The 27,531-nt window shown below is 38.7% G+C and overlaps 1 protein-coding gene and 1 non-coding gene across 6 annotated transcripts; one reads left to right on the forward strand and one right to left on the reverse strand.

Annotated features, from left to right (window-relative positions):
* Positions 1-287: 287 nt before the first annotated feature.
* rabl6b (RAB, member RAS oncogene family-like 6b) lies at positions 288-26,847 on the reverse strand. Of its 5 annotated transcripts, none has more exons than XM_053480897.1 (18): positions 26,737-26,839; positions 24,319-24,429; positions 23,779-24,106; positions 22,086-22,220; positions 18,198-18,245; positions 16,560-16,589; positions 14,817-14,869; positions 13,230-13,321; positions 12,601-12,741; positions 11,258-11,363; positions 10,262-10,365; positions 9,568-9,914; positions 8,691-8,844; positions 7,992-8,198; positions 7,600-7,894; positions 7,300-7,474; positions 7,144-7,202; positions 288-5,382 (listed from the first exon to the last, which is right to left on the reverse strand). In XM_053480897.1, the coding sequence occupies exons 3-18, from the start codon at positions 23,909-23,911 to the stop codon at positions 5,185-5,187; spliced, it is 2,277 nt and encodes a 758-aa protein (XP_053336872.1). In that variant the 5' UTR covers positions 23,912-24,106; positions 24,319-24,429; positions 26,737-26,839; the 3' UTR covers positions 288-5,184. The 5 variants fall into 5 exon arrangements, with proteins under 5 accessions (XP_053336872.1, XP_053336870.1, XP_053336871.1 ...); XM_053480895.1 differs by having other exon boundaries at positions 7,300-7,477; XM_053480896.1 differs by lacking the exon at positions 24,319-24,429 and having other exon boundaries at positions 7,300-7,477; positions 26,737-26,847.
* LOC128509890 (U2 spliceosomal RNA) lies at positions 25,457-25,643 on the forward strand. The gene has a single exon (XR_008356084.1). It is a non-coding gene; the product is annotated as a U2 spliceosomal RNA (small nuclear RNA).
* Positions 26,848-27,531: the final 684 nt, after the last annotated feature.

A 27,531-nucleotide genomic window follows, 5' to 3' on the forward strand; every position in this document is an offset into this window, starting at 1 on the left:
GTGCTTTTGGGGAAACATGCTGTAAGAGGACATTAACTTCAAGTAATTATTTCCTGAATGACTTTCAGTCTCATTATTTTTTTTTCATCTCATCTTTTTTTTATAGTATTGTTTCAGTTTATTGAGATTCGTAAAATGCAATATGATGCTGAGAAATAACTTCTTTCCTTTTTTGTATTATTAGACAGTGTGTGCGCGTGCCTCATAATTCCTGAATCTAATACGTAAAGCTCTCACACACTAAACCATGTATCACAGTCAAAAAATAAAGAAACAGGAAGCAGGCGTGATGGAGAAAGGTCCGTGCTATATTTGCGTTTCGTTTTCACACACACACTCACACACAGTTTTAAAGTTGTATGAAGTCGGACAGGAAGCCAGTGTCTGAGTTAGAGTGTGTGTCTGTTTAAAAGTGCTGTTTGTTTCTGACGAAAGCCGGAGCCGTTTGTTTGTTTGTGTGTGTGTTCTGTAATTCCTAAATCATTTTTTCTTAAGAGTCTCGAACAGAGTTAATTACAGCCGTATGAACGATGGAGTAGCACAGTTTTCTCTCTCAAGTCTCTTAAACTGCTGTACAGAGCAATCAGAAATCAACACAAGGAACAAAAAAGTGGCAAAGAAAACAAGTAAGGAGGGGAAGAAACACGAAAGGAAATGTGTTCATTGCACTTAACAGGGTTTGGTCTCAAGCATTTATGAAAATAAAGCAATAATAATAACAATAATAATAATAAGAAGAAATTGTTTCCACTGGTCATCAGCAATGCATAATGTATCTGAGAAAGCAAAACTCACAACAGCATAACAAGGTCTGAAAAGCGGATGTCTTTGGAACTGAAGTGTCTTTTTATTTCCGTATTATTTCCTACCTACAGTGTGTCATCGTTAATGCGTTGAAGTCAAGTTCAGCCCTTCTTTAGAGGAGCTGCAGTGGGCGAGAGGTGTGTGTTTAATGTTTGCCTTCAGGCGATTTGATCAGATATCACATGTCAAAAAAATTGAACCAAACTTTTGAGAAGCAGTATAGCTTACGAAATAATGGAAGTCGTAAAACCACCTAAATTCTCATTTCCGCTTTATAAATAAGATTAAAGCCTAAATAGGACTCGCTTAAATTATAGGATGATGATGTGCAAGATGGCTGCCAAACATGTACACACACACACACACACACACACACACACACACCCTGCATTCGGAGTGTTGTTCGTGGACGTTTCTCAGAAATGAACACCATGGTGTGGTGTGATACCAATGTAAACAGCAGGGGGAGAATAGCACCATGCGACAGAGTAAACAAAGAAATGCGTTTACAAGGTGCGTTCAAGTCAATCCAGGACTTGAAGGTGTACATTAGATGGACATTTACAGGAGATTTCAAGTGAGACCGTTAGTCGCAGTGAATCATATTTAAAGATGATCATACGCCTCGCTCCAAGCCATTCCTCCCAGATGTTCAAGTTCCTCGGAAGCCAGACGTGAAGGAGACAGGCAGTCCGGAGTGATCATGGCTCTGGCGTACTAAGAAAACTTTCTTCGGTAATGGCGTCCAAGCACTAGTGATAAGTGTAGCAGGGGATTGTATAGAGAAATAAAAGGGAGTTTTCTGTTATTCTGCACAATCAAAAACAAAAGTCCTGCTTTGACTTGAACGCCCCTCGTAATTGTCTCTTCTCGATTTTTTACAGTTAGTGTTTTGAATTTTAAAGTCCTCTTATACAGCCTCTCGCAGGATTTTCTAGATTTATGAACTACGAAGACTTTTAGACTGGATGTACAGCTCATGACATAATGACAGTTTTAGGAAGAAACCAAAAAAAAAATCAGTGGGTTTAAACATGAAACATTAGAGTCGGACATGGGAATGTGACTGACAGTGGTGCCATCTAGTGGACATTGAGGTTAATCCTCCATTGTTTGGTGTTTGTGTTGCTGCTGCTTTTGCATGTAAAAACTGTGCGATGGAATTTTACTGAAATAGATGTTAATGACGAAGTTCGAATGCAAAACAATATAAATGCAAATTTGTATTTACAAGAAATTTAGGAGATTGACTTCCATTAGCTTCAGCTAGTTTGTGAGAGAAAAAACAAACAATATATGCGCTGAACGTGTATATCAGTGGAACTAGAACTGAGATAAGAAGTAAATGACTCTTAATTTAACGATTTCCATTAAAGACACAATCATATCATGGAAGAATTTTACGTTCTCGAAGTCACATCGACTCTGTCTTTAAGTAAACATCACATCAAAATTGTGTCTTGGAGGTCGAAGCAAAACGTTATATCTCTACTCATTAGTTCAGTGACAAAATATATATTTATATCTAGGAAACGCAGTTGCCTTGACTTACTATTATTAACTATTGAACGTGACCCGGACGTCTGAAGACCTCCGGAGCTATTTCAGAATGGAGACAGACCTGAGTGAATTCTGAAAGAAGTCCAGCCGAAAACATGATTTACACGCTTACACACGTTTGTCCCTTTAGTTTTGCACTAAAGTTGATAACAAATGAGCTAGTTACCTTCTAGCTACCTCTAGCTACATGATCGTTCAGCGTTATCTATAAAAAAAAAGTGGCTACATCTTGTAGCGGATCGCTTTCTTACTTCTTGATCACAACCCGACGTCGATCAAAATGACGCTGGAGGCGTGGCCTAATTTGTATGTTCGGATTTGGACGTTAGCTTAAATTATGAGTGATTTTAACTTTTTTGCTTTAATTACTTGTTAGCCACTTAAGCCTCATGGCTACAAGTGAAAATCTAAAGAAGCGCTGTTTATCCAGATATGAATCATATTAGCAATTGCCAACTTTGGACAAAAAGTTTGAACTTTTTTTTTTTTTTGAATGAACAATTCCTATACAAAAACAGACCTACGTTTCCAATATTTGTGAACTTGCGAGTCGAATCGTTAGAAAAAACGAAATTCTGGAAACGGAAGAAAAATAATAAGTATACACATCCACAAAGTACAGTACACAGCACACATCATCTACATTATACACCCAGAACTAAATGTACAGAAAGGAACGCTAAGCCATGCCCTAACACCGACGCTAAAAGAGTCATGCGTTTACGACAGAATAGGCATGTGCCGATATTTAACATTTTATTTCACCAATATTATCACAATATTGTGGTGGAAATTTATTAGCTAAGCAGGATTGTGGGAACTAGCCAGGATTTCCTAAAAACATTTGTGAAACTTTTGAAAAAAAGAAAAAAAAAAAACATTTTGCATGTCGGATATCCTAGTACATAGTAATGACGCATTTAACAGAAGTCCGAGCATGGGAATTATATTATTTTACCCGGATGCTTTGATGTTTGTTTTTTGTTTGCGACAATCTTGCAGCTAATGTTACTAACGATAGAAGTGACATTGGGATCTCCTCAAAGCAGTGAGCTGTATATTTAAACCAGGCTTATATTGATCGAAAGCAAATAACTTCTACCTTACAAGTACACTATAAGTCATTTCAAGGTAGGAAAGCGCCAAATTGTTTGCTGTTAGTGCTATGAGCAGGCAAGTTGCTTTGCTTGACATCTTTATTAAATGTATTTTAATCTATTAAGAAGTTAGAAATTCAGCAATGAGCTTTGGTCAAGTATAATACAACTTGCTTCTGTGTTACAGTTCTTGGTGTTGTACAATGTAAAACTTAATAATGTATACATTTCTGTTTTAAAAAATGCCAATTTTGGTTATTTTAATGAGGAAGTTTAACTGATTAATAATTAGTGCTGGGGAAAAAACAGCAGGTGTCCCTCAGGACTCAATACTAAGACCGCTTTACTTTCAGGAGAATGCTGAATATTCATCTTTACTCCACTCACGCTGGGCCACATTACACATATTCATCACTGATTTTTTCCCCCTATAACAGCAAGCACAATATTTTTATTTCTTACTTAGAAATAAAAATACTTAGTCCTCAATTTTATTGTTTGCTGAGGGTTTATTGATCGCAACCGTTAAATAATGAAATGTTAAAAGAACTTTATCATGGATCATTTGAGAGCTACATTATCCAACTTTCATCAGTCAATATTTATGGCATTATTGAATCCTGATACTGTTTTTCCTCGTCATTATGTAACACTAGATAAATCGCTTGTAATCTCCACAAACTTAATGATGTATACATTTACTTTTTTAAAAATGCAAATTTTGGTCATTTTTAATGAGGAAGTTTAAATATGTAGTAATTAATAATTAGTGCTGGGAAAAAACAGCAGGTGTACCTCAGGACTCAATACTAAGACCGCTTTAACTTTAGGAGAATGCTGAGTATTCATGTTTACTGTAGGCTCACACTGGGCCACATTACACATATTCATCACTGATTATTTTCCTATAGCAGAAAGACACTACATTTTTATTTGTTATAGTCCTCAATGATCTTGTTTGCTGAGGGTTTATTGATTGCAACTGCTGAACTAATGAAATGTTAAAAGGCCTTTAATATCACAGATCATTCACATTATTTAATTTTCATTTGTGAATATTTATGGCATATATGAACCCTGATACTTTTCGCACTAGTCATTATTTAACACTAGGTAAGTCGCTTGTAATTACCACATACAGGTTGGCTTTTAAATACCAAGTACTGAAATGTTTGCATCAAACGGCAGTGCTTTGTGTAACAAATTTAAAATGATCAGTGGAATTCTCCTCTGATGAACAGAATTGTGGGATTGCTTTGACTGCGTTTTAATCAGTTCAAAGACAGAAACCTCAGGTGACTGACATCAATATCATGATTATACCGTAAACCCCATTATCGGCACATGCCTACAAAATACAGCTAATAACTCCATGGCAAGTGGCTCGCTTCTGGAGTGAATGCGAAAAACAAAAAGGCGAACAAATGCGATTAAAAAAAGAGAAGGGAGGAGCCTGTCGAATCTTCACCCTGGAAATGAAGTTACATGCAGGATGCAGGAGATCTCAATGGCTTCTCCACTTATTGCAGCCGGAGGAGCAGGGAGGAAGCTCCCCCTTTTCCATCCTCCGTGGTGGTAACGATACGCGACCGAGAGCGTGTTTTTAGCATCATCACATCACTCTCACTCTGTTTGACACACACACACCAGAACACGTTGAGAACTGCGCTGCTGAAATGCCAATGACATGTCGAGGCTAGTAGTGCATGTTTAAAAATTCAGTCTAGAGCTCCTCATAATCTCCCTCCTCTCTCTTCTCCACTGCCTCTCCTCCAGCCAGGAAGGCCTCCAGATCGACCAGATCGCCTGCTTTCTTGCTCCGGGACTTTTTCTTTTTCTTCTCCTTGTCATCTCCGGCTCCTTCAGGCTCCTCGCGTTCCTTCTTCTTGTGTTTCTTCTTCTTGCTGCTCTTCTCTTCATCCTGAGTGGAAACAGGACGTGGATGGACAGACAAGGTCAAACAAAGAGCAAAAAAAAAAATCTTAAAAGAATTCTTTGATTTTAGATTTGTTTATGAGGCTCGATTATCAGGTGTGTCAATAGTATAAATAGTTTATATACATTACGGTGTACAAAAGTGGTTGAAATTCTGTTCATTAATATGTGCATTACAGTTAGCGAAACATGCACATCGATTAGAACTGTACGACTTTAAAATCGCAATTGAAATACACAAAAATTAAACCGTCTATATTGTTTTTAAAAAAAGCTTTTGTCTGTACATTGGTCAGAATTTGCTCTTTCAATGATATCTGTCTCTGTATGTCCGTCCAGTCAGATTTTGTCACAGCATTATGCAAAACGATGTGGACAGAATTGAATTAAACTTTTACTTAGTTAAACCTGAAGTTAAACCTGGACTATAAATGAACTTTTTAGTATATCATTCATTTCATTTATAAATGAAATCTTTAGTATATCTGAAGTTACGAGCAGTTATGTGCCAGGTTACAAGGTTTTGCCAGCGCACTGTGCATACGTCAAACTGCGAAGGCATTTTTAATCGACCGCTCTTACGTAAATTCATTTTAATTTAATGAAACTTTTGCAGGACTGTTCTTAGATCTCTGCCTGAAGTTTAACCTGCACCATAAGTGAAATCAAAAGCGATGTTATGAACCGTGCGAGATTTAATAATCTACTTTAAAATAAGCTACTAATAAGTTACTTGCTTAATGTAAACAAACACCTGCACCAATTAATTAGAAAAGCTAAACTGAGTGAATATTTTTACTGGGATTAGTTCATATTTTTACTTTGGCTGAAATAACAGCGCTGAAATGGTATAAGTGAATTTGAACATGCTAGAGTCGTCTTAAGACAAAATATGTATGTTAAGATTAAAGCTTACTTTTAGCCTTAACCCTTTAACTATTTCTACAAACTCGTGAACGACAGGTACTAACTTTAGTAAAAAGAAAATATAAATGACTAAAATCCTGACTTGATAATAATAATAATAAAATGTGGAATAAAATTGTATTAAAGCTACAATTTACAATTCTTAGTTAAAGCTATAAACAGTTATAATGTTTTAGCACTGGTCTTATTAGCTACTTCAAGCATTTTGACAGATTTCACCAAAAATTCCCACACTGTGCAAAAGTCTTGACCCCCCCATTTATTTATCTTTCGCTTCCAAAGCTCCAGACTTTCTTGGATTTTTTTTTTCTAGTCTTGAGGAATAGTTCTCCAGGCTTCCTGAAGGACTTTTTGTTGTTATTGTTGTTGTTGTTTTGGCTCTTATTTTGTGCAGCGACCTCATTTCCCCCCTCATCTGTTCCAACCACTCAGCATTCAGCATCACCAGTATACTAATCCCCGGCCTGATCTAATCATCTCAATCAGGAAGCCTGGAGAATTATTTCTCAAAACGACATTAAAAATACATGGAAGTCCGGCTGTTTGGAAGCAAAATATGCTGACATGAGAACAGTAAATATGGCACTTCAATAAAAATACATTTGTAATATTGCCGGAACATTTAGTTTTTTGCAGTATTTACAAAAAAATTACAGTAAAATCAAAACATATCTTCCGAACCCTATTCCCGATCGTATTCAATCTACACCTGATGTTTATATAAAAGCACATTAAGCAATTCTTTTAACATAATTCTTTTTTTTTTGTAGTCAGGTTAGAAAACAAATCTGCTTCTACTTATGCCATTTATTCCTTTCACCTCTTTACTCTTCTTCTTCTTTTTCTTCTTTTCTTTCATGGAATGTTTGCTTTCTTTTTCTGCAAAAAAAAAAAAAAAAAAAAAAATCACCTTATATTTTCCTCTTCATATGAAAAAAAATAGGAAATGAAACAGTTTGGTTAATCATGGACTTGCCGTCTTGTTCGTCACTGCTGTCTTTGCTCTTGACGCTTTTCTCCTCGAAGCCCAGGCCGAAAAGGTCGCTGTCGTTCTTGTGTTTGAAGGAGCGCACGGAGGACTTCGGGGCCTCAGCAGGGACGAGTTCGTCATCCGAGAGGTCGGGAAGGTCAGACCGGGCGGAGAAGACGTCCTTCTTGTTAAAAAAAAAAAGTTAGAGACAAGTTGTTGTTAAAGACGAATAAAACACTTCAGGTTGTGCTGTTATTGGAAAAACAATCAACTTCATTAACATAATTGAAAGACCTCTCTGTTTACCTTTTTGTCTTTCTGCACTTGCTCCTCATCACTCTGGAAGTCGGGGTCGTCCATGACGAACGAGAGCATCTGCTGAGCCACGGGGGCCTCGGCGTCCGTATCGGACGAGTCGTCCTGATGAGGAGCCGCTTTGCCTTTACCCTGCTTCGGGGGCGAGTGTGCATGTGGAGTGTGTAGGAGGTGCACAGGAGTCGGCGTCAGGATCGAAGGCTCTGTCATCATCTGAGGCTGGACCGAAGGCACGGGCTTGGCGGGTTTGGGTTTGTCCTCCAGCGCTAAAGAGCTCAAATCGTCTCTGCAGGAACAGAGCATTCGATCGTTAATCCAAAATTATTTTCAATAATCAATTCTATCAATGACAGATGATGATAAATCATCAGCACTGAGCTTACAGATGGCTGTCCAGGTGGATATCCAGATCTTCGTCCTTAGCCACGACGGGTTTGGTTGCATCCTCTTCGTCGTCGCTGGATAATGTGATGTTCAGGTCTTTGCTGGGGACGGAGGATCTGGGCTGCTGCATGGGAGCGGCATCGTCGGGGTCCAGGTCGTCCTGAAACCCTGCCACCATGGGGTTCCCTCCTCGACCTTCTCCATCACTGGGAGAAAAGGGAACAAAAAGGGAAACGGAACCAAGCACCAAGTCAACTCCTTAAGCAAACTGGAAAAATTTGTGGTTTGGTTTGGAAATAAACAATTTTATTGCTTATTGTTTATTTATTGTTATTTTCTGCTTTGATATTTTGACAAGTGCAGAGAAGACAATAATATCACAGAGATTGGTTTTGCTTTTTATTGCTAACAACATGGAGCTGCTTAAAATACCCAAATAAATTCTTAATCATTCTGCATATTTTTTTTCTTTTTTTTTACCTTTCTCGGAATATTCAAACAAGACAAACTAACAAATGCAATGCCTTAGAAGTTGTCGGGAAAAACAAAAAACAACAAAAGAGATCTTTAGTGCTGGAATCATTGATATTTTGGGTAAGTACCCAATCAAATGATCATAAAGCTAACCAAGCATATGTGTGTGTGTGTGTGTGTGTGTGTGTGTGTGTGTGTGTGTGTGTGTATACGCTGTACTGTACCTGTCACTGTCGGCGGTGATCCCGGTGTTCATGCTGTGTTTGGTGCTGGAGGGGACGCTGTCTTCTAAGAAACTCTTATCCAGTCCTTCATCAGGAACAAAGTCGTCTACACTCTGTACTGTGGGCGTGGCTCGGGAAGGTGCCGGCTCCGCCTCTAAACCAAGAGTCAGAGCAGGGGGATAAATAAATAAATAAATAAATAAATAAATTAATTAATATACCAGGGTTTGGGGACGCTTCATAAACCTCTGATTTATGCAAAAGCAATGAAGAAAGATCTAAATCTCCAAAATAAATAATAATCTGACTTTTACTTAATGTCTGGTTTCCTTAAGTTTCTCTTATTTTACTGTAATTTTCTCCACAGTTAATATTAATACCATCTTTACATAGCTTTCTGCTGATGCTGAGGGGTTATAAAGTTTACACCCCCCCCAAAAAGTCATGTGAGCCTCCACTCGTGATGTTCACGAGTCCTAATCCTGTGAATGAGTCCATGGATCTTGGATCATCAAGCCCCAGGGGAACTCTCCAAATAGGACATTGTGTAGAAAGTCTGTGTGTGTGTTGTATTTAATTGTCTTAAGCTCATTTTATCCAGAAATGTATAAAGAAGAAAGTCAGGAACCGTTCTGGACACTTTGTCCTTTGTCCAAATGTTAAAAGTCTTCTTACAGAACAACCGAAACATATCAACAAGTCCAGAGTATTTCTTTTTTATGTTTGGTTAAATAACTATTAATGATAATATAATGCTGGGATTCTAGAATGGTTTTCTTCTGTTGTAAATAAAGTACTCACTGTTGGGTAACTTTATGATTTAGTATCTTGACAAACACCTACGTTAACGACGACGCGGGTCATGTGCAACACTCACCCTGGCCAGCAGTGGGCGCCTCTGGAGAGGCGGTCGAGCCGAACAGCCTGGAGATGAAGCTGCGCTTCTGCGGCTGCTGTGCCGGAGACGGAGATGGAGCGGGGGCGGGGACGGGGGGAAGAGCGGGTGCGATGGGAATCTGAGCGTCCACAGGCGGCGAGGTGGAGGGTAACTGCGGGTTTTGCCCCGCGACAGGGGGTTGCTGCGGAGTGCCGGGGCTGGAGCTGCCCGTGGAGCTGGCGCCTGCTGGGACGACGGGGGACTGCGAGCCGGACGACGGGCTCTGACCGTTAGCGTCTCCGGGAGATCTGTAGCCTTTAGCGCGCGCTTCCATCATCTCTAGGAATCTGCGAGGATGACGGTTAAGGATTAGATTCATAACATCTAGATTGGTTATTTTTGGAAAGTATTCGTATTGCAGTGTTAATTTAATGAAGCAAAGATCAAAGACCAATTTGAAACCATACCCAAGAAAAACAAAAAAAACAAACATAGCTTTAATGAAAATGGTTTGTAAAGTTTCCTCAATACATCAATATCTGTTTATTCCTTTACACGTCCCATCCAAACATCCGCTAATCCTACAGTCCACCCCTCTGAGAAACACCATGAGTTCCATTAAGGTACACAGTACAGACTACAGGGGATTAGCGATGATTTATTCGTGTGTTAAAGACGTGCGAAAAAGTTTTACATTTCGTAATTTTGATCCTCGGTCTCCTGCTGGACCGTCAGCTCCTCCAGCGTGGCATCGATGTCCAGTTGGTTGGTCTCCAGCTGCCGTAAGAGCGTCTCTCTCTGCGGGCGAAAAAAAATAACACAACTAATCATGATACGAGTTACACAAAACCAAAACAAAGTATTCAAGACGAACAGACGGACAAACTGATCATGAAAATTTTTTTAAGATTTTAGAAACTTGACCAGGCAGGCCGGAAGCTAATGAAGACGAACTATTTCAGATATCTGACCTTGGTCTGACCTCGTCACTATTTAAATCACCGAATTTCCTGGTTTCTAATAATAACTCCATGTATACTCAATAAAATAAATGTGAACCGCTATATTCTGATTCCAACATAGAAAAAAATCAGTTGAAATAGCCTCATGTTTTTTTCCAATCAAGGCTAAAATTACGCTACACCTTTGAATCCTTGCGAACGAGCCGTTACCATGGATACGACAATAACAACGCATTAGAAAAAACGTTATTCAATACAGATAAAATTGTTTTTAAATTCAACCAAGTGTTAATAAACATCAACTCGCTCAACTTACTACGACTGACGCCACTCAGAGCTAAGAGGTGAAGGTACGGCTGCGGTCTGTCTGATTACATTACAATCTAACAAACACGCGTAAAGACGTAAACCTGCGACCTGGAGACTTTGTAGCGTGTACAGTTTAAAGTTTGAAAGTTTGCCCCAGTAATAAAGTGCACTGTAACGAGATGATGATGAGTTGGTTAGACTCGACGCCGCGCTCCAGGGCTGCAGTCTGACACCGCTGATCTAATTACTGCTAGACACTTGAGACACTCAAGACTCTCGTACACACACACACACACGGATAAAATATTAAGTGAGCGGCACAACAATGAACCCGAATCGATCCTCTGGAGACTACGGAGTCGGTCTGGGAGCGATTGGGTGTCTCTGTGCGTCGCTGCTGGAGTTTGAGAATCACTCACCTGGAGCTGCAGGAAAGGAATGTTGAAAAATCGGTGCAGGTATTTGAGGCCGAAGCCATTTTTCATGGAAGACTCGGCGTAGTGGATGTAGGAAGAACCCAGTGGCCTGTTTGGGAAGAAGAGCAAAGTCATAAAACAGTTCGTACGTCCTCTGATCCGATCCGATAATGATGCACTCGATGCGAAGCACATCATCTAAACTTATAAATCACGGTTTTAAAAGGCGGAAAGCATTAGAAAAGTTAGAAAGAATGAATCCACTCTGGTTTCTCGACAATCCACAAGATCTTAATCTTAACATGGATCTCTTGCATGTTATTTCATCATGTCGAGGTGTTACGCTACATCACTTTAACCTCCGACTAAAACCGACTAGCGGATTCGGCCTTAAGCGTCCCAGCACCTCCAGAGTCCGTGCTTTGCTCCTGAGATGGAGTTCCTGTCTGTCTGCAGTTTCCTCCAGAATCTCTGGTTTATTCCAACCTCCAAAAAATAAAAACATTTTATGGATTGTGGTGGACTGTCTACGTTAAACTTGTCCCAAGGTGTGAGTGAGTGTGTGAAAAGGAATGATACAATGATTCTGTCTGGTTTCTAACCACAAGAAAAAAAAGCAAGAAATCATAGTTGTAAGTGTATCTCCAGTATACAAGTATTACCTTGACATACAAGCGCTCCGCCTTAGGAATTTTCGCCTTAAGAACTAAAATATGCCTCGGGATATGACGCATTTTCGACACGTGAGCGACCGAACCCGAACCGAACGCTGGCTAAGTTGTGGGTACGCCTGGGAGCCGTTCGAAACGTAAAAAGCGAGTTTACATATTTTTTTGGGCATTTTGTGCAAGATTTAATGAACACAAAACCATGAGTGCCAAAGTAGGTAGCAAGAAGAAAAGGGAGCCGCTTTCACTTTTTTTTGGTTTTTAAAGTAGTTGGTGCCAAGAGGAATCAGAAATGAAGGCTAAATGAGGTTTCATGTCTATTTATTTCATAATTTACTTTGTGTCTTTTCTAAATGTTTTTGAAAAATTGAGTTTTTATATGCTAAATAAAAATATGATTATAGTCTTGGAAATTGTAATATTAGTAACATATTTGGGTGGCTGGAACGATTTATCTGCAGTTTCATTATTTCCTATCGCGGTAAATGCCTTAATTCGCCTTAAGAACTCGCATTATATAAAGTATTACGCCAATGAAAAAACCTCACATTAATACCAATACAAAAAAAGAGCATGTATGTAACGATACATTTTCTTATAGATATTAAACATAACAAGCCTTTTAAGGTAATAAAGAATAAACACACATCACTCTTGGTCCTGGCGTCTCATCCATACCTGTTAAGGCTGTTGATGAAGTCTCTGATGTCATCAGGAAGGATGACCCTGTGCTCGCCCATGTCTCGATGATTCCCCAGCACACACACCGGCACGTGGGTCGGCACTCTGGGCAGCTCGCGCAAAATGTAGTTATAAGTCCTGCGAAGAAGAAAAGAAAAGTGATTGAAATGAAGACAACCATGTGTCCCTGTTTGTAAAATCCATTTCCATGCATCCTCAGAGCTTTATAGGAGGACTGTGGAGAACACAACGCGATGACCACAAGTACTACACGACTTTAGCATTTCCAAGGTCTTACTTGGAATTAATCGCTCATCTGTAGAAAACGTTAGAAAACCTAGAAAGCGTTCCTATGGTTCACAATCCTGAGATTCTGTTTATCTTGGATTCTGAATGATATTAACCTGTTGATCCATTTCTTAAACTTTTCAAGCAGGTCTCAGTAACCTATTTAATTATTATTTAATGTGTAATAACGTTTAATGTGTAAATGATGTACATAATTGGGAACTCAGTTACTTTATAACATTAAAATTATAATTAAAAACGAAATGACATGACACAATAATGAACACTATCTAACAAATATTTTTAAAATATATATATATATATAATTTATTTTTTACCATTGCTTTGTGATGTCGAACATCATGATGACGCCGTTACAGTTCTTATAGACGTCCAAAAACTCAGCGTCCAGGGCCATCTCGTTCTCAGCCTGGAAACACACACACACACATATACACAAACACACACATACATTGAGGCAAAATAACATACCGTTTTAAAATAGATTATAATACATATACTGTACATTTTATTACAATCCCAACACACAGAATCATTGAATGTTTAGTTCTGATTGGTCAGATGCTGTTGATTAATTCACTTTTCTGAAGTAACAATGTTAATACGATGGTTTCTAAGAGAAGGAGATTTTTATCTTCCACAATATGAAATGCACTATGTATAATTATGAACAGAAAAAACATCTGTAATTATTAATCTGAAATTTTGTGATTTAAGCAGAACAAAGAAAACTATTTCAAACATGCAATTGTAGACATATAATCAACTCTTAGGTTATTTCAGTAACATTACACCAAACATTGTTGATTATTTTCCTAGAACACTACAGGCCCAAGTCTTTTATTCCCAACATAGCTTACTCATATTTTAAGAATACACTGAAAGCACACAATAATAGATTTAAATTCCAGGTGAGTCAAAAATGATCTGCACTCTGGCAGATCTGGTCAATTTATTTTAATTAACCTTTAGAAACGACAAATACCTCATTTTTCGACTTGCTTTTCAAGACACTTTGTCCGTCTGTCAACAAGCTTTCGTATTTCCTCATAAAAAAATGTTTTAAAGCCACGAGTGCGCCGCTGTCTGCACTTCTTCATCAGAAGTGAATCTTTGTCCTCGTAGTTTTGCTTTCAGGGAACCAAAAGCGTCAAAAAGTCTAATAGAGTGAGATCAGGACTATACTGAGGATGCGTTAACACCTTAAAACGAAGACTCAATTAGAAGCGTGCAGACGTGCATCGTCACGAGATTATGACGCCCTTCAAAATCAGTCCTCTGTGTTTAATCCGAAATTTATTCTTTAACTCTTTAAAAACCGTCTCACTGTAACGAGCACTGTTAATTTGTTGGACATTTTTTGCCCTGATAGTGTTCCAATACAAATCCCAGAAAGCTGTAAGTGTTGATGAATTTTCCACCTAATGGTTTTGATTTTTGAACTTTTTCCCAGTCGGCGATTGATGATGTTTCTGTTCCGTACTCGCATCGGTTAATACTCTTCTGTGAGCTGTTTCGGCAACGGGTACCCCCTCACACCACGAAAAAATCAATAAATTAAAAAAATTATTGCACGCGGCTCTTCTTTCGGGCAAACCTTAAGCGGGGCACCATTTTTGCTTGCACCGCAGTTACAAATAAACAGAACTGATCTATTAATTTCACACCTGAACAGCAGTGACCGGGGAGACGGTAGCCTTGAACGGAAAAACGCTGATAAACTATTAATATAACAAGAGTGTGGATAATTTTTGACTCACCCTCATATTTATGTATTAAAAGTAAAAAAAAGTGGAAATACAGAAATTAAACAGCAAGGAGCAGTAGCATATTAGATTAGTTAATGTCCCCCCCTGACAGTAATCATGATTAACAGCCCTGTTGTTACGAGTGATTCATTTTACCTCCTGAGGATCATTCTCTAGCTTCAGGGTGTCTCCTCGCTTTTTACCCCTGCCTACACAGACAAAAACAAGACGGATGAGACAAAACAAGTCCATTAAGCAGAAACAGTCAGTGTTAGCAGACACTCAGCGGAAATACACACACACAAAAAAGAACAGGACAGTGAGCATCATTCAATAGCCATATCAAGCTGTGATGAAAACCAAAACTTGATGGAATGGCTCGGCAAAAACCTGAAGCTTTTAATTCTTTGTGATTTTAGTCGATCAGCTGAGATGTAATTTGGAGTCTGAGAGTCAAAGCGTGAATTGTTTATTTTATTATTATTAGATCTAGGCAGGGAGCATGGGTTAAGGCGTTGGGAGTCCTGACTGGAAGGTCACGTGGTTAAACCTCACTATCACTAAGTTGCCACTGTTGGGCCCTTAAATGAGCCCCTCAACTATCTGGATAATAGTCCACCAAAATAATGTAAATGTAACATTGATCAAAAGTTGCTGAGTGACCGTAACCTTACTGAGAAAAAGAGAGAGAGCAGGTCCGAATCCAGACGATGCTGAAGATCTCATTTGGATTGGACGATATGAGAAGATAAGGCCAACGGAAATCACTTAGTGAAAGTGCAAGCATTTCCATCTTTTAACAACCCGCAGGATTTAGAGTAAACAGCTTGCTGCTTAGTGAGGCTAATCGAGGAAAAAAAAAAGAAACCCTTTGGTCCCTATCCTAACCCTTTCTCAGCCTGAAGAAGCTACTTGGTCAAGTTGCGAAACAATAATAGAGGAAGTCCGGCTGTTGTATCCTGTGTGAATCGATTATTTATAACCATCTGTTGTAATATCTGCTCTCTCAGATGGAGCATTAGTGGCTCAGTGGTAGGTTTCTAGCTCCACATGCCAAATAGAAGGCGCGGGTTTGATTCTCACCCAGTGGCCAAACTCCAGCCACTGGATAATGTGCCGTGGATAAAAAAAAAATGGGATGGTTGCAGCAGGAAGGGCATCCTTTCCAAGAATGATTGTTAGGCAGCATGGTGGCTTAGTGGTTAGTGCTGTCGTCTCGCACCTTAATGGTCTGGGTTCGATTTCCGCCTCGGGGTCGCTGTGCGAGCATGGAACTTGCATGTTCTCGTCTTGATGCTTGGAAGGTTGAATCTGAAGACATGCAGATTAGGCTAATTGCCCATAGTGTGTTAATGTGTGTGACCTCGTCCAGGGTGTACCTAGCATCGTGGCTCAAATCCCCTGGGATAGGCTTCAGGCCCCAGTGACTTTATACAGGATAAAGCGGTATAGATGATGAGAGAGTTCGTATTTGTGTGATTAGTCTTGTGACTCCATGAAGATGCTAACAGACACCAAACATCTCAGCTGATCAACTGACTCGGGACAATAAAAAAAAAAAAAAAAACTCAGTGTAAGTATGTGTATTCTTTTATTTATTTATTTATTTTTTATAAAAACGATTTGAGCTTCAGGTTAAAAAGCATGTTCAGTCTCCTTAATCAGAGCGGTTGCCTTATAATACTCTTTATGCCTTACGTCACATTTAGCTCAATCCACCTTAATCCAAAACTTAATGCAATGAGTGAAACGTGGCAGCTGTGTTTGCACCGAGATTACACATATGCACATACACACACACACACACAGCAAACGCACTGACACACACCCGTTAGATAAACACACACACATAACTAAGACCTAAGGTCTAACAATCTCTATGCAGAAGTGGTTTCTCACCTACACCTTCAGGAAGTGGGATTTTTTGGCCTGGGTGCACAGTGAGAGCAGAGCAAGAGAGACAACATTAATACACACGGCGAGTCGGCGTGCGTGGGCCGAGCGGCTCGGTTAAACCGGGCCGTGCTTTAATAATGCATCTGATGAAAGCATGGCAATGGGGATGGGTGTAATACGAGCATGCAGAAGGTAAGTTTGTCTCCAAAAGACTGGACATAAAGATAAACACAGTGACCGTACTGTATATAGTCTGGAAGTATGCAGGTATGTGCCGATAAGATTTTTATATCACCGTTTATTGGCTAAGCTACGGCGTTATCGTGAGTCCAAATGAATAAACAACTAACTTTTACAAATTTTGCGTTCGAGTTAATCCAATTTTGCGTCACTAAAAATCTTCACTGGAGATGACGCATTTGTCCAAACCTGCAATGACACTGTATCCAAATACACCTGCTTCGATATGGAGTCGGTCCCCATTTTGCAGCTATAACAGTTTCCACAAGATTTTGGAGTGTTTCCATGGTCCATTTATTCTGAAGAGCGTTTATGAGGCCAGGCACTGATGTTGGAAGAGAAGACCTGGCTCTTCGCAGTCTCTGTTCCAGTTCATCCCAAAGGTGCTTAATGGGGTTGAGGTCAAGGCTCTGTGTTGGGGCCAGTCGAGTTCTTCCACACCATGTGTTTATAGTCCTTGCTTTGTGCACTGGGGCGAAGTCATGTTCTAATAGAAAAGGGCCTTCAACAAACTGTTGCTACAAAGTTGCACGGAAGCGTAGCATTGTCCAAGATGTCTCGGTATACTGAAGCGTTAAAATTGTCCTTCACTAGAGATCAGGGGCGTGATTTATTGAAACATCTGAATTCGATAATCAACAGGTTTTCAACAGGGAAAAAACTAATTAAGTGATATATTGTGATTCTTTTCTGGGGTAGTTCATCTATCACTGTACTGACTCCGCCATGACTGATGGATTTTTTCAAATCATTTTTTAATTTATATATGTTTGCATTCGAGGTGGTAATATGTTGCTTTATCTCGAGGTAATTGTGGTTGGTTCTAACGCCTGCATGGAGCTCGCATGTTCTCCCTATGCTTGGTGGGTTTCCTCCAGGCTCTCCGGTTTCCTTCCACAGTCCAAAGATATGCAGATTAGGTTAATTGGTGTTCCCGTGGATGATGCTCTAGAGAATGAAAGGCAGCCCACATCCAGTATCCTGGTCAAGAAAACCCCACAGACAGCATCTAGGACAGTCCGGCAACCTATGGTCCATGGGGTCACGAAGAGTCGGACATGACTTAACAACTAAACTAAACAATAACTGCTCTGAAATCAATTAATTGTTTATTATCTAGTTTAAAACTGCTTAATTTCAGACTAAGAGCGTTTTTATTAGATTATTATTGCAGTGCATGTAAATTTGAGACTCAATGTCTAAGCAAAGACGTATCTCGATTTACTGTCTAAGCGATTATCGGCACATACCTGTAGAGATTTTTTGAATTCAGTATTTTTTTTTTGTTTTTCAACTAAACAACTAATGTTAAACAACATAATCTCTCAACTTTTTTTTTTTAATCCCCCCAAAAAATGCAGGAAAGAAATCGAAAGAGCATGCAGATTCTTTTAGCCTCACCTTTATCCACGACGTCCCACACCTCCACTTTCACCACGTCGTCAGTAGCTGCGAAGACGACACCACAGGAATCAGGGGAATTCTCTCATGTTTACACATCACACCTCTTTACCTTCCCTAGACCCTCTCTACCTTTCTAGAGTTCATGCTGAGTGAGAGAGAAGTTGCTGCCGCTAAATTATAGACACGATATACAGCACGAGATCCATGATGCCTTTTTTGCTTGATTGTTTTAAGCACAAATAATTGCAAGTTTGTGAATTGTAAAAAAAAATATGAATTTTGGATGTTGTCAAAAAAAAGCCTATTTTTATAGTTTGAGATTCAAGATTCAAAGAAATTTATTAATCCCAGAGGGAAATTGCTCATTCTTGCTTACTGTTGCTTATTTTCCAGGAGAAAAGGAAAAGAGTAATAAATTAGACAAAAAAAAAACATCTCTAGTTGCACACTAAACATAATTCTATATACAGATATTGCACATGTGAGGGGAAAAGGGAAAAGGTATTGCTAGGCATTTTAAACCCTAAATATGCCCTCAAAACACTTTCATTTCAAACTCATTAAGCTTAACACATTACCCTTAAATAATAATAAAAAAAAATGTAAAGATAAACCTGTATACTGTACAGTACTGTACTGCTGTCTCTACCTCAGAGCTAGAATTTAAAATACTGATGTTACACCTCTATACGTACTGTAATTCATACAAGCGAAGAAATTGCACAGGTTTCCGCAAACAGTTATTAGTTAGGTTCTAAGGAAAATTCAGCGAATGACTGATGCTGTAAATTTATCCAATTTAGCTCCTCAGCCATAAGATTCAAACTTGTGCATGTTCATGTACTTCTACTATCGTCTACCAGATATCACTACCTAGTTGGTTTTAAATAAAGTGCATTAGATAGCTATATCGAGCACAGGGAAATGCGTCATTCCTTTCACCTAGCGGTGTCTGTAGACATTTCTTCCTTGACTAGCATTCGTTTGCTGCTCGCGATGACCACCTTGTGCTAATCTTTATGTCTACAATCAGGTTATATGTACAGGCAAAAGATGCTCCAGTTCCTCTTGATATATTTAAAGCTGTGTTTCTGAACCATGCTAGGATTACATCGTGTAGGTAGATTGTTGGTATTAGTGCATTTTATTTTTTTGCAAGTTAACAGGAAAGTTAGTATTAGTCGCTTCATTCTTGAAGCATGCGCATTAATTCAGCGAATGATATCTGACGAATTGTACCACTGATTGAAACCGCCTGCAGCATTTATATCAACTCAAAAGTGTGAAATGAAAGTGAGCACAAGCTTGCGCTTTCGTGCACGTCGGTTAGGCCTTGCATCTTCTCCAGAGGGCTGAGTCACTCCTCCGTCTGTGTCCGATTCACTCTGGGTTACGAAATGCAAACCAAAGCAGATGCAGTGCACGAAACTGTTAAGACTGATAAATGCGTATGAGGAGACGGGTTCTAGCACACCGTACACCATCTACTGTAACATGTAACTCACACCGCTACACATCGGGGTACGTGTTGTATTCATTTTGTTTGTCTTCTTATCTCAGTGATCTGTCTAGAAGCTACTGATCTAATCTAATCTAATCTAATTTAATTTAATAAAGGATACAAATAAACACCCAAGAGTGTTTCTTTACCTGGTTTGGTGCCTAAAGCAGATAATAATTGCACAAAAAAAGCCAAAGAATAAATATGAAACATATATAATATATATTATAAATCACTGGTCATAAGCAGACTCTACAATGTTATTGGTTTTTAAAGGAAAACTCGTTCTACCGTTATGTAAACACTAATCAGGGAAAAATCGTTTTGGATAAATGTTGTATATTGTTCCAGGACAGTTCAAAGACGTGTTGAATCTTGACTTGTTGGGTTTCCATTTAATTCGTCACACGCCTGCTTATGCATATAACAAACATTACTAACTACAGCAATACCTCGGCATATGAATTTAATCCGTCGCCGGAGAAAAGTTCCTAAGGTGAAATTCATACATTAAAATGTATCTTAATGTATCTTGGGATCCAAAATGTCGCTGGTGAGGTCAGCTGCCGTCACGACTGCTCCGACCTTTTTTACTTCGCTTTTGTCTTTTTTCCTGGATATTTTCCATTTATTTCCATTTATTCCCATTCAAATTCATCGTTATATTTTTTTCAACATTGTATAGATAAGTTTTTTTATATTTTGTATATATAATTTTTTTATATATTTTTTTATCTTTTGTTCTATTTTCTACAGCTAGGCTTCTATAGCTAAACTTATTCTTTTTTTTTTTACACTGTTTATTTCTTGTTAATTGTTTTTACATTTTTAAGGTCACGGGCGGTCGTTTAAGCATTTCACTAAATATCGTACTGTGTATGACTGTGTATGTGACAAATGAATTTGTCTCATAGGAAATAATGTAACTGCAGATAATCCGTTCCAGCTACCCAAATGATTTACCAAAAATTTTACCCATTTCCAACACTATAATCATGTTTTTTGCATATGAAAACAATTAAAGCATTCAGAACAGACATGTAAATGAAGTAAAATATGCAATAAACAGACATTAAACCTTGCTTGATCTTAATTTATGATTCCTCCTGGCTCTTTAAAAACCAAAACTGAAAGTGGGGTCCCAACATTCTTGGGACCCCATGCTACTATGAGTTCACCAAATCTTGCACAAAATGTAAAAAACCCACAAAACAAATATATAAATGCACTCGCTTGGCTTTCTACTGATGTAAACAAGTTTTGAACGGCTCCGGGACATATGGAAACTTAGCTGGCGTTCGGTTCGACTCGGTCGCTCGTATGCCAAAAATGCTTCGTACGCCAGGGCAAATTGCTTGCGAAATCTTAGTTCTTATTTGGCGAAGATTTGTGAGGTGGGGCGTTCGTATGCCGAGGTACCACTGTATGTGCAAAAGTCTTAGGTCACTTTTTTTTTTGGTTTAGTACAAACTTTGTTACACATGTTAGCTTCTTTTATAACTTTATTATTAAGTCAGTCCTAAAAACATATCTGTATATTATGTAAAAAGGCTGACTTTTTAGACATATAGAAACGAAGCAAAAGGGTTTTGCTGCATGTAAAAACAAAAAAAACAAAAAAAAAAAAGTTGCAGGTGCGACCAAGTGTTCAGAAGGACTCATTAAAACTAAGCAGCTTATTTCCTGCACAACTTGTACCTGGGACCGTACTTCAAGCAAAGGCTTGTCACAACGATTATTGACTTGCTTCATTAATTACTGCTTTTTATAGACGTTTTTTTCAATGCAGAAACAAAAAAGGTTTTAGAGACGTCCTTGCTGTATAGCACTTACTTATATGTACCCAAGACTTCTGCAATGTACATGTACTTATAATGATGTCACTGGCCGAGCTTGGACTTTGACCAAACAGGAATAGATATAATCAGCATACAAAGGGAGTTTTCAAGTGATTTGTTTTTTGTGTTATTAAGGTTTGATCTAAAACTTCTTGAAAATCTACAATAATTAAAAAATAAGAATATTATTTATTTTTAATTGGACATAAATGAGAAATAAGGAACTAGAAAACAAAAACAATGTGCATAATTTCAGGATTTTTTTTTTTTTATAGGTTTGTTAAATACACCGTCAATAGAATTTATTTATTTTTTTAAAGGTGTAAAATATTTATTAGCGCTTTATCTTTTCTGAGACTGTGTAAATTGCAACATCTAAGGATAATGGATAGGAAGATAAAAAAAAAAAAAAACATTTTCGGACTTGTGTAAGTATTGTACAGATGTGTATAAATGGGTGTTAGTTTTATACCTTAATTGTGCTTTGACTGAATGAAATATTTAAACATAAAGTTTAACTTTAATGATGCCGGATCAAACACTTACTCTTATAGTTCCAGTGGATGCTGGTGACCTGGATCTCCTGTGTGGGGATGTACTCCTCCTGGAACTTCCCTCCCTGCAGGCGCTGCCACAGTGTGCTCTTCCCTGTGTTCCTGTCCCCGCGGATCACGATCTTCACTACACCACACACACACAAACACCAAACAGATTTTAATCCCATGGCCATCCTGACTCAGGTTTAATACTATCCATATATCTAACATGTGACATGCGTTTTTGATTCACTGTGCAAATGCATATTCGTTAGGGATCAGAATTTAACCCTGAACAGTGTGTAAGAAAGCGTGATGATGGCCAGTATTTAAAAGTACAGGTAGTACCCGACTTACGAACATTTGAGTTACAAAGGCGCGGTTACGTTTTTTTGGCCACATTACTGAACAGCTGTGTTGGGAACGAGGACAGATTCAGTCAAGTGGATTGGTATGCTTTATATTGTATATTTGTGTCAAATATTTGCATCAATTTGTATAAGATTCAGTTTGTCCCTGACTTACGAACAAATTTAACTTATGAACGTGCTCCTGGAATGCAATTCATTTGTTTACACCCCCTTGTGTTTTAACTACAGTTAAACCTCGGATTGTGAGTAACGCGGTTTGCGAGTGTTCCGCAAGACGTTCAAAGATTTTTTATAAATTTGGACTTAGAAAACGAACAAGTCTTGGTTTGCAAGTATCATGTATCAGGCCTGCACTTCTTGTTTTGATGCCGAGCGTCACGTGATCACAAATGAGCCAACGTTTTCTCTTTCTCTTGCGCTGCAAAATTGTGGGTAATCATCTCTCATGCTGGGTCTTAGTGCGCGTTTCTTACTGGAATAATCAACATCCGTGCACACGTGTACTGTTTGTTTACTATAATACTGTGACCACGTGTGTGCAACATTCAGCGAGTGGAACACCTGATCCTTGAAAATTCAACAGATACCTTGTCACTGAATTGCAGAGGAGACGCATCTGTCTATGGGAACTGTACACACAATCATTCACTAACACCACTTGCACGTTACAGGAACTTAGCAGGGAGTTATTGCCACATTCCCAAACAGTCCTAACCTCGCTCCAAGTAATATCCACATGTTTCTGGAGTTCTTGGGAGGCCGGCGTTTCAGACGTGAATCGAATAGTCAGTCTGATCGTGGCTCTGGTGTAATAAAAAAAAACTTTCTACCTTGATTTGTGTAAATAAAGCAATTGACTAGTCATAACTGAGTTCTGTTATTCTGCACAATCAAAAGCCTCTCATAAAAACCAATTCTTCCGCAAAGTACTCACAAAATTCCTGTATTTTACAAAAATATCGCTGCTTCTTCTTTTGAGCATTTCGAATGTTGTTAGAGACTTTTAATACTTCATGTCACACCTGACCTTAATTGTTTCCCTATAACGACACACCAGAAGTGTTTTTATGAATCCTGTGCGAGGCATATGACAAGAATGATGCGCAGCACTATAATCGGTGTAATCATTGAAAAAAAAATAATAATAAAAAATGTCTGCTTCTCACACAAAGGCCGACCCACATTTTTGTCCAGCTCGGCCTCAGGGTGAACCGTTCCCTCAGCAGAGATAATCTGCCCCAAATCCTTTCCACACCTCGACTCAACTGCTCCACACACAATTTTATAAAATACTGTGTGTCGTTATCATATTAGAGGAAAAAAAAAACTCACTGTTGTACTGAACGCCTTTGGCGAACCGTCTCTGCAGACTCTGATTCATCGACTGCAGTCCCGCGGGAATGTTCTTCTCCCGCGGCTGGATAGGAGTCTCCGAACCGACCAGCTTCTTCAGAGCGGAGAACATCTCGGCGGCTTGGGGTTCGACTTAACGGGTGTCAATCAGGGTTTAACTCGCACGCTTCGACTGCGGACTTTTCACTGTTTACCGTCCATCCTGGGCTTCAAGAACTCGTAGAGAAACATAACCGTGAGGAAACCGTGGCTTTATCTTCTTGGATGGATTTCCCACAGTGCCTCCATTGACCTCAGATGATGAAATCTGTAACGAGAAATAAATCAATCTATAAATAGATAAATTAAAAAAATATTTTCATTTTCATATTTTCAATAGTGTCCATTATAAAACTACTTGTAAGTGAGACTAACCAGAAAAAATACACAAATTTGCTAGAAAATATAAAGATTTTGGAAGCATGAGGAATTATTTTCACACATGAACTTGACACAAATTATTAGCGTGTAAAAATCTACCTAGCATAGCTGTGCGCTGCAATGTTCACCAAGAATCAGATGGCTGTTTCTTAAGGCGCATTCCGATTGGCCTGAAGTACCCTGCGAAGTGCACTTTGTAGGGTGAAAAGTCTGAGGAACGAGTGAACAACATGTACTGTACATTAGTGTTCCTGATCAGAAGGATGGAGGCTCAAGCCCCAGATGGTTCATCACCACCATCCATATGCAATTGATATTGTGATATGTGAAATGATCTATAGATGGTGGAAATGTAACAGGATTCCAACCAAAGCAGTACTGAGAGGGAACACGCAGAGAAGAAAAAGAGTTTAACTATGCTGTAATGTACATGAATAAAGCCGCCTTCATTTTGTTCATCAGTGATTCTGTGACTGAATAACCATTATAATAGTATAAGCATTTTCTAAGTAATAATAACTCCGATTCCACATAAAATATATAAAAACCCAGCATCGATACACACCAGCAAGACTTCCTTGTTTTGTTTAGTTTTTTTTAACTGGTCATTGACCAATGCTGTGTTGGCCTCCGTGCTGATTAAGTTTTAAGAGTTAATCCTCCTTGGTTTTTAAAGACGAGCCTGTTCACCATGTGAAACTGCGCCTCTCTACAGAGCGTGTATGACTGACAGTATGCCTTTCTTATAGTTTTTTTTTTTACGGCGGCTGCATTTACTGCCTCTCGTTACACCGCTTTCATGGTAGCGAAATAAACAGGTACTGGAGCTAGTTTGGAGCTCAGCCTAAAAAAGACGGCTTTATCGCGCCGCCCACATCAGGGGCTGTTTTACCGCTAACATCACTGTTAGCATTGCTGGGAAAGTAGAGACATACATGGACGTATACAGTGATGTAACTGACTCTCTAGCTCATGGAAAAACAAGCCAGTTCTTAGGAAGGTTTGCTATTGACCCCGCGCTAGCACCTGACATGAACTAGCACCTGGTTCGCTTTGGTGAAAAAGAAGTAAAAGTGTAGGAAACACTGGTTTGTTTTTTGTACAAATTGGCTCTCTGAAACTCACACAAGTGTTTAAACAAACAAAGTGACAAAAAACAACAAACTAAGAGGAGGCAAACGGGGTTAATTTGTCATTTTCCAGATGACTTGCTTTGAGACTAATCCTTTCACTGCGTAACACTTCTCGGACTTTTGGCTAAGATAAAGTGTTGTATCTGTTCTTATCAATTAAATATTTGACACGTCTTTTGTACAAAAACCTTATATTAAACAGATTTTTAGATAATAGAGCTGGAACAGGAGCTTTCTCCGTCCATCTGATCTACGCATCAGCCTGGTATCTCCAGGAGTAGTAGGTTCACTCTGTTTGGGTCAGTGGTGTTTCAAAACGATTAGGGATCAGGTACTCCGGTTTCCTCCCACAGTTAATTGGTGTTCCCAAATTGCCCGTATTGCATGTGTGTGTGTGAGTGTGTGTGTGAGTGTGTGTGTGCCCTATGATGTCATTGTGCATGAAGTATTCTGGGATAGGCTCCCCCCCCTCCCCCCCTCCCCCCGACTATGTACAGTATAAGAGGTATAGAAGATGATTTGATAAGACAACACAAATACGTCGTTAAGGCTCAAAAGCCATGATCATTCAAGAGGCGGGGCTTTCTGAACTGACAGGCAACTCATCATCCTGATTAGTCGAATACTGAAAGTACACATATTTACTGTTTTCTCTAAAACAGGGTGTCCGATTAAAACTGAGGTTTCTTCTCTGAGCTGATTTTAAAATTTCTGAAGTTTATTAAAGACTGCACAAATAAAAGTTCACCTTTAATTAGCTTTTACAGTGTTAAAACATAAAAGGAACATAAAAGGTACTAGATATACAGAGTACACAGAAATTAAAGCAGACACTTAACATGACAGACAGCGTTATGCATATATATTTTTTTGTTTTAAAATTAACAATTGCATGTATAGATATCATTTATAAAGCTGAACTAATGATGATTTAGGTAAAGAAAATAACACTACACCTCTGCAGTGCAGTGACCCTATACTGTAACTGGACTCCTTCTTTACTACTAACATGACTTTTCTGTTAGATATACAAGTATATTATATTTACTAAACATATTCTATATTATGCATGGTTCATAATTTAGAATAATAACGTGTATTAGTTTTAAAAATATCATTAAAATACACATTTACATTAAGACTATACAGGAAGTGGGCTGCGTCCCAAATCGCTCTTGCCTCACTACGTACGTGGGCTATGTAGCGCCAAATATCACGACTGTAGCAACCTACCTAGTGCACTACTTATCCACGATGCCGTCGTATGGGTTTCGGCCCAGGAGCAATACGCTAAACCGAGCTAGCTAGACTAGCAATACACAACGATTCATTATTACCGTTTATTAACGTAACTACATAGTAATCAATATGAAGTTATACTCACGTCAAGAGCACAGCTCGAGTTCATATTTTTGATTCTCCTAAAGAATGATCCATATTTCCACTACGAACACATCAGCATACAAATGCCTGTAGACGAGCAAGGGGGCGGGGCTAATGCGTAAAGCGTGAATACGTACTGCAAAACAGATCCCGCCTCCCTCGCGTCAATTGTCCAATAGAATCACAAGCTGTCCGCTAATTGGCCCGTACGAACGCCAGTTTAGCAGCCGTGAAAACGAGATGGATAAGAGAGACGTGGCTAGCATAGCATAGCGGTTACTAAGGAAATATTCTGTGTCTTAAAATGAACAAAGCTAAAATAAATTAACATTAATGCATGTTTAAAAATACCAAGCTAGATCAGTAAGACTATATACATCTAGCCAATCATAGGAAAGGGGGCGGGATTTAGTGAAAAACATCCCCAGTCAAAATTAAAGTCCTAATAAAAAAACATTACATATAAAAAATAAAAAAAAAATATATATATATATATATATATATATATATATAATTATTATAATAATTTATATACAAACATTATTATTATTATTAATATTATTGCATGTTGTTTTAAAAAATCAATTTAACATTTTTATTTTTCAAGTCAAATCTGGAATTTTGATTGCACAGATAAACAGTACATAGTTAAAAGACTAAAAACTCCCTTTTATTTCTCTATACAATCCCCTGCTAAATTTATGCAATTTCACTAGTGCTTGGACTTTAGAAATCAGCTGCCTGTCTCACATCTGAAATGCTGGCCCCCCAGGAACTCCTTATGGAAATGGCTTCG

The sequence above is a fragment of the Clarias gariepinus genome, chromosome 21 (assembly GCF_024256425.1).
Source record: "Clarias gariepinus isolate MV-2021 ecotype Netherlands chromosome 21, CGAR_prim_01v2, whole genome shotgun sequence".
In the NCBI taxonomy this organism is placed as follows: domain Eukaryota; kingdom Metazoa; phylum Chordata; class Actinopteri; order Siluriformes; family Clariidae; genus Clarias; species Clarias gariepinus.

What these genes read in the sequence shown, in the direction of transcription:
- rabl6b (XM_053480896.1), bottom strand. Translation starts at nt 23,911, where the DNA reads ATGTTCTCCGCTCTGAAGAAGCTGGTCGGTTCGGAGACTCCTATCCAG. An exon ending in GTGGGACGTCGTGGATAAAG is followed by an intron (nt 16,590 to 18,197) that starts GTGAGGCTAAAA and finishes CTGTGCACCCAG; the next exon opens with GCCAAAAAATCCCACTTCCT. An exon ending in AGAAGAAGAAGAGTAAAGAG is followed by an intron (nt 5,383 to 7,143) that starts GTGAAAGGAATA and finishes GTTTCCACTCAG; the next exon opens with GATGAAGAGAAGAGCAGCAA.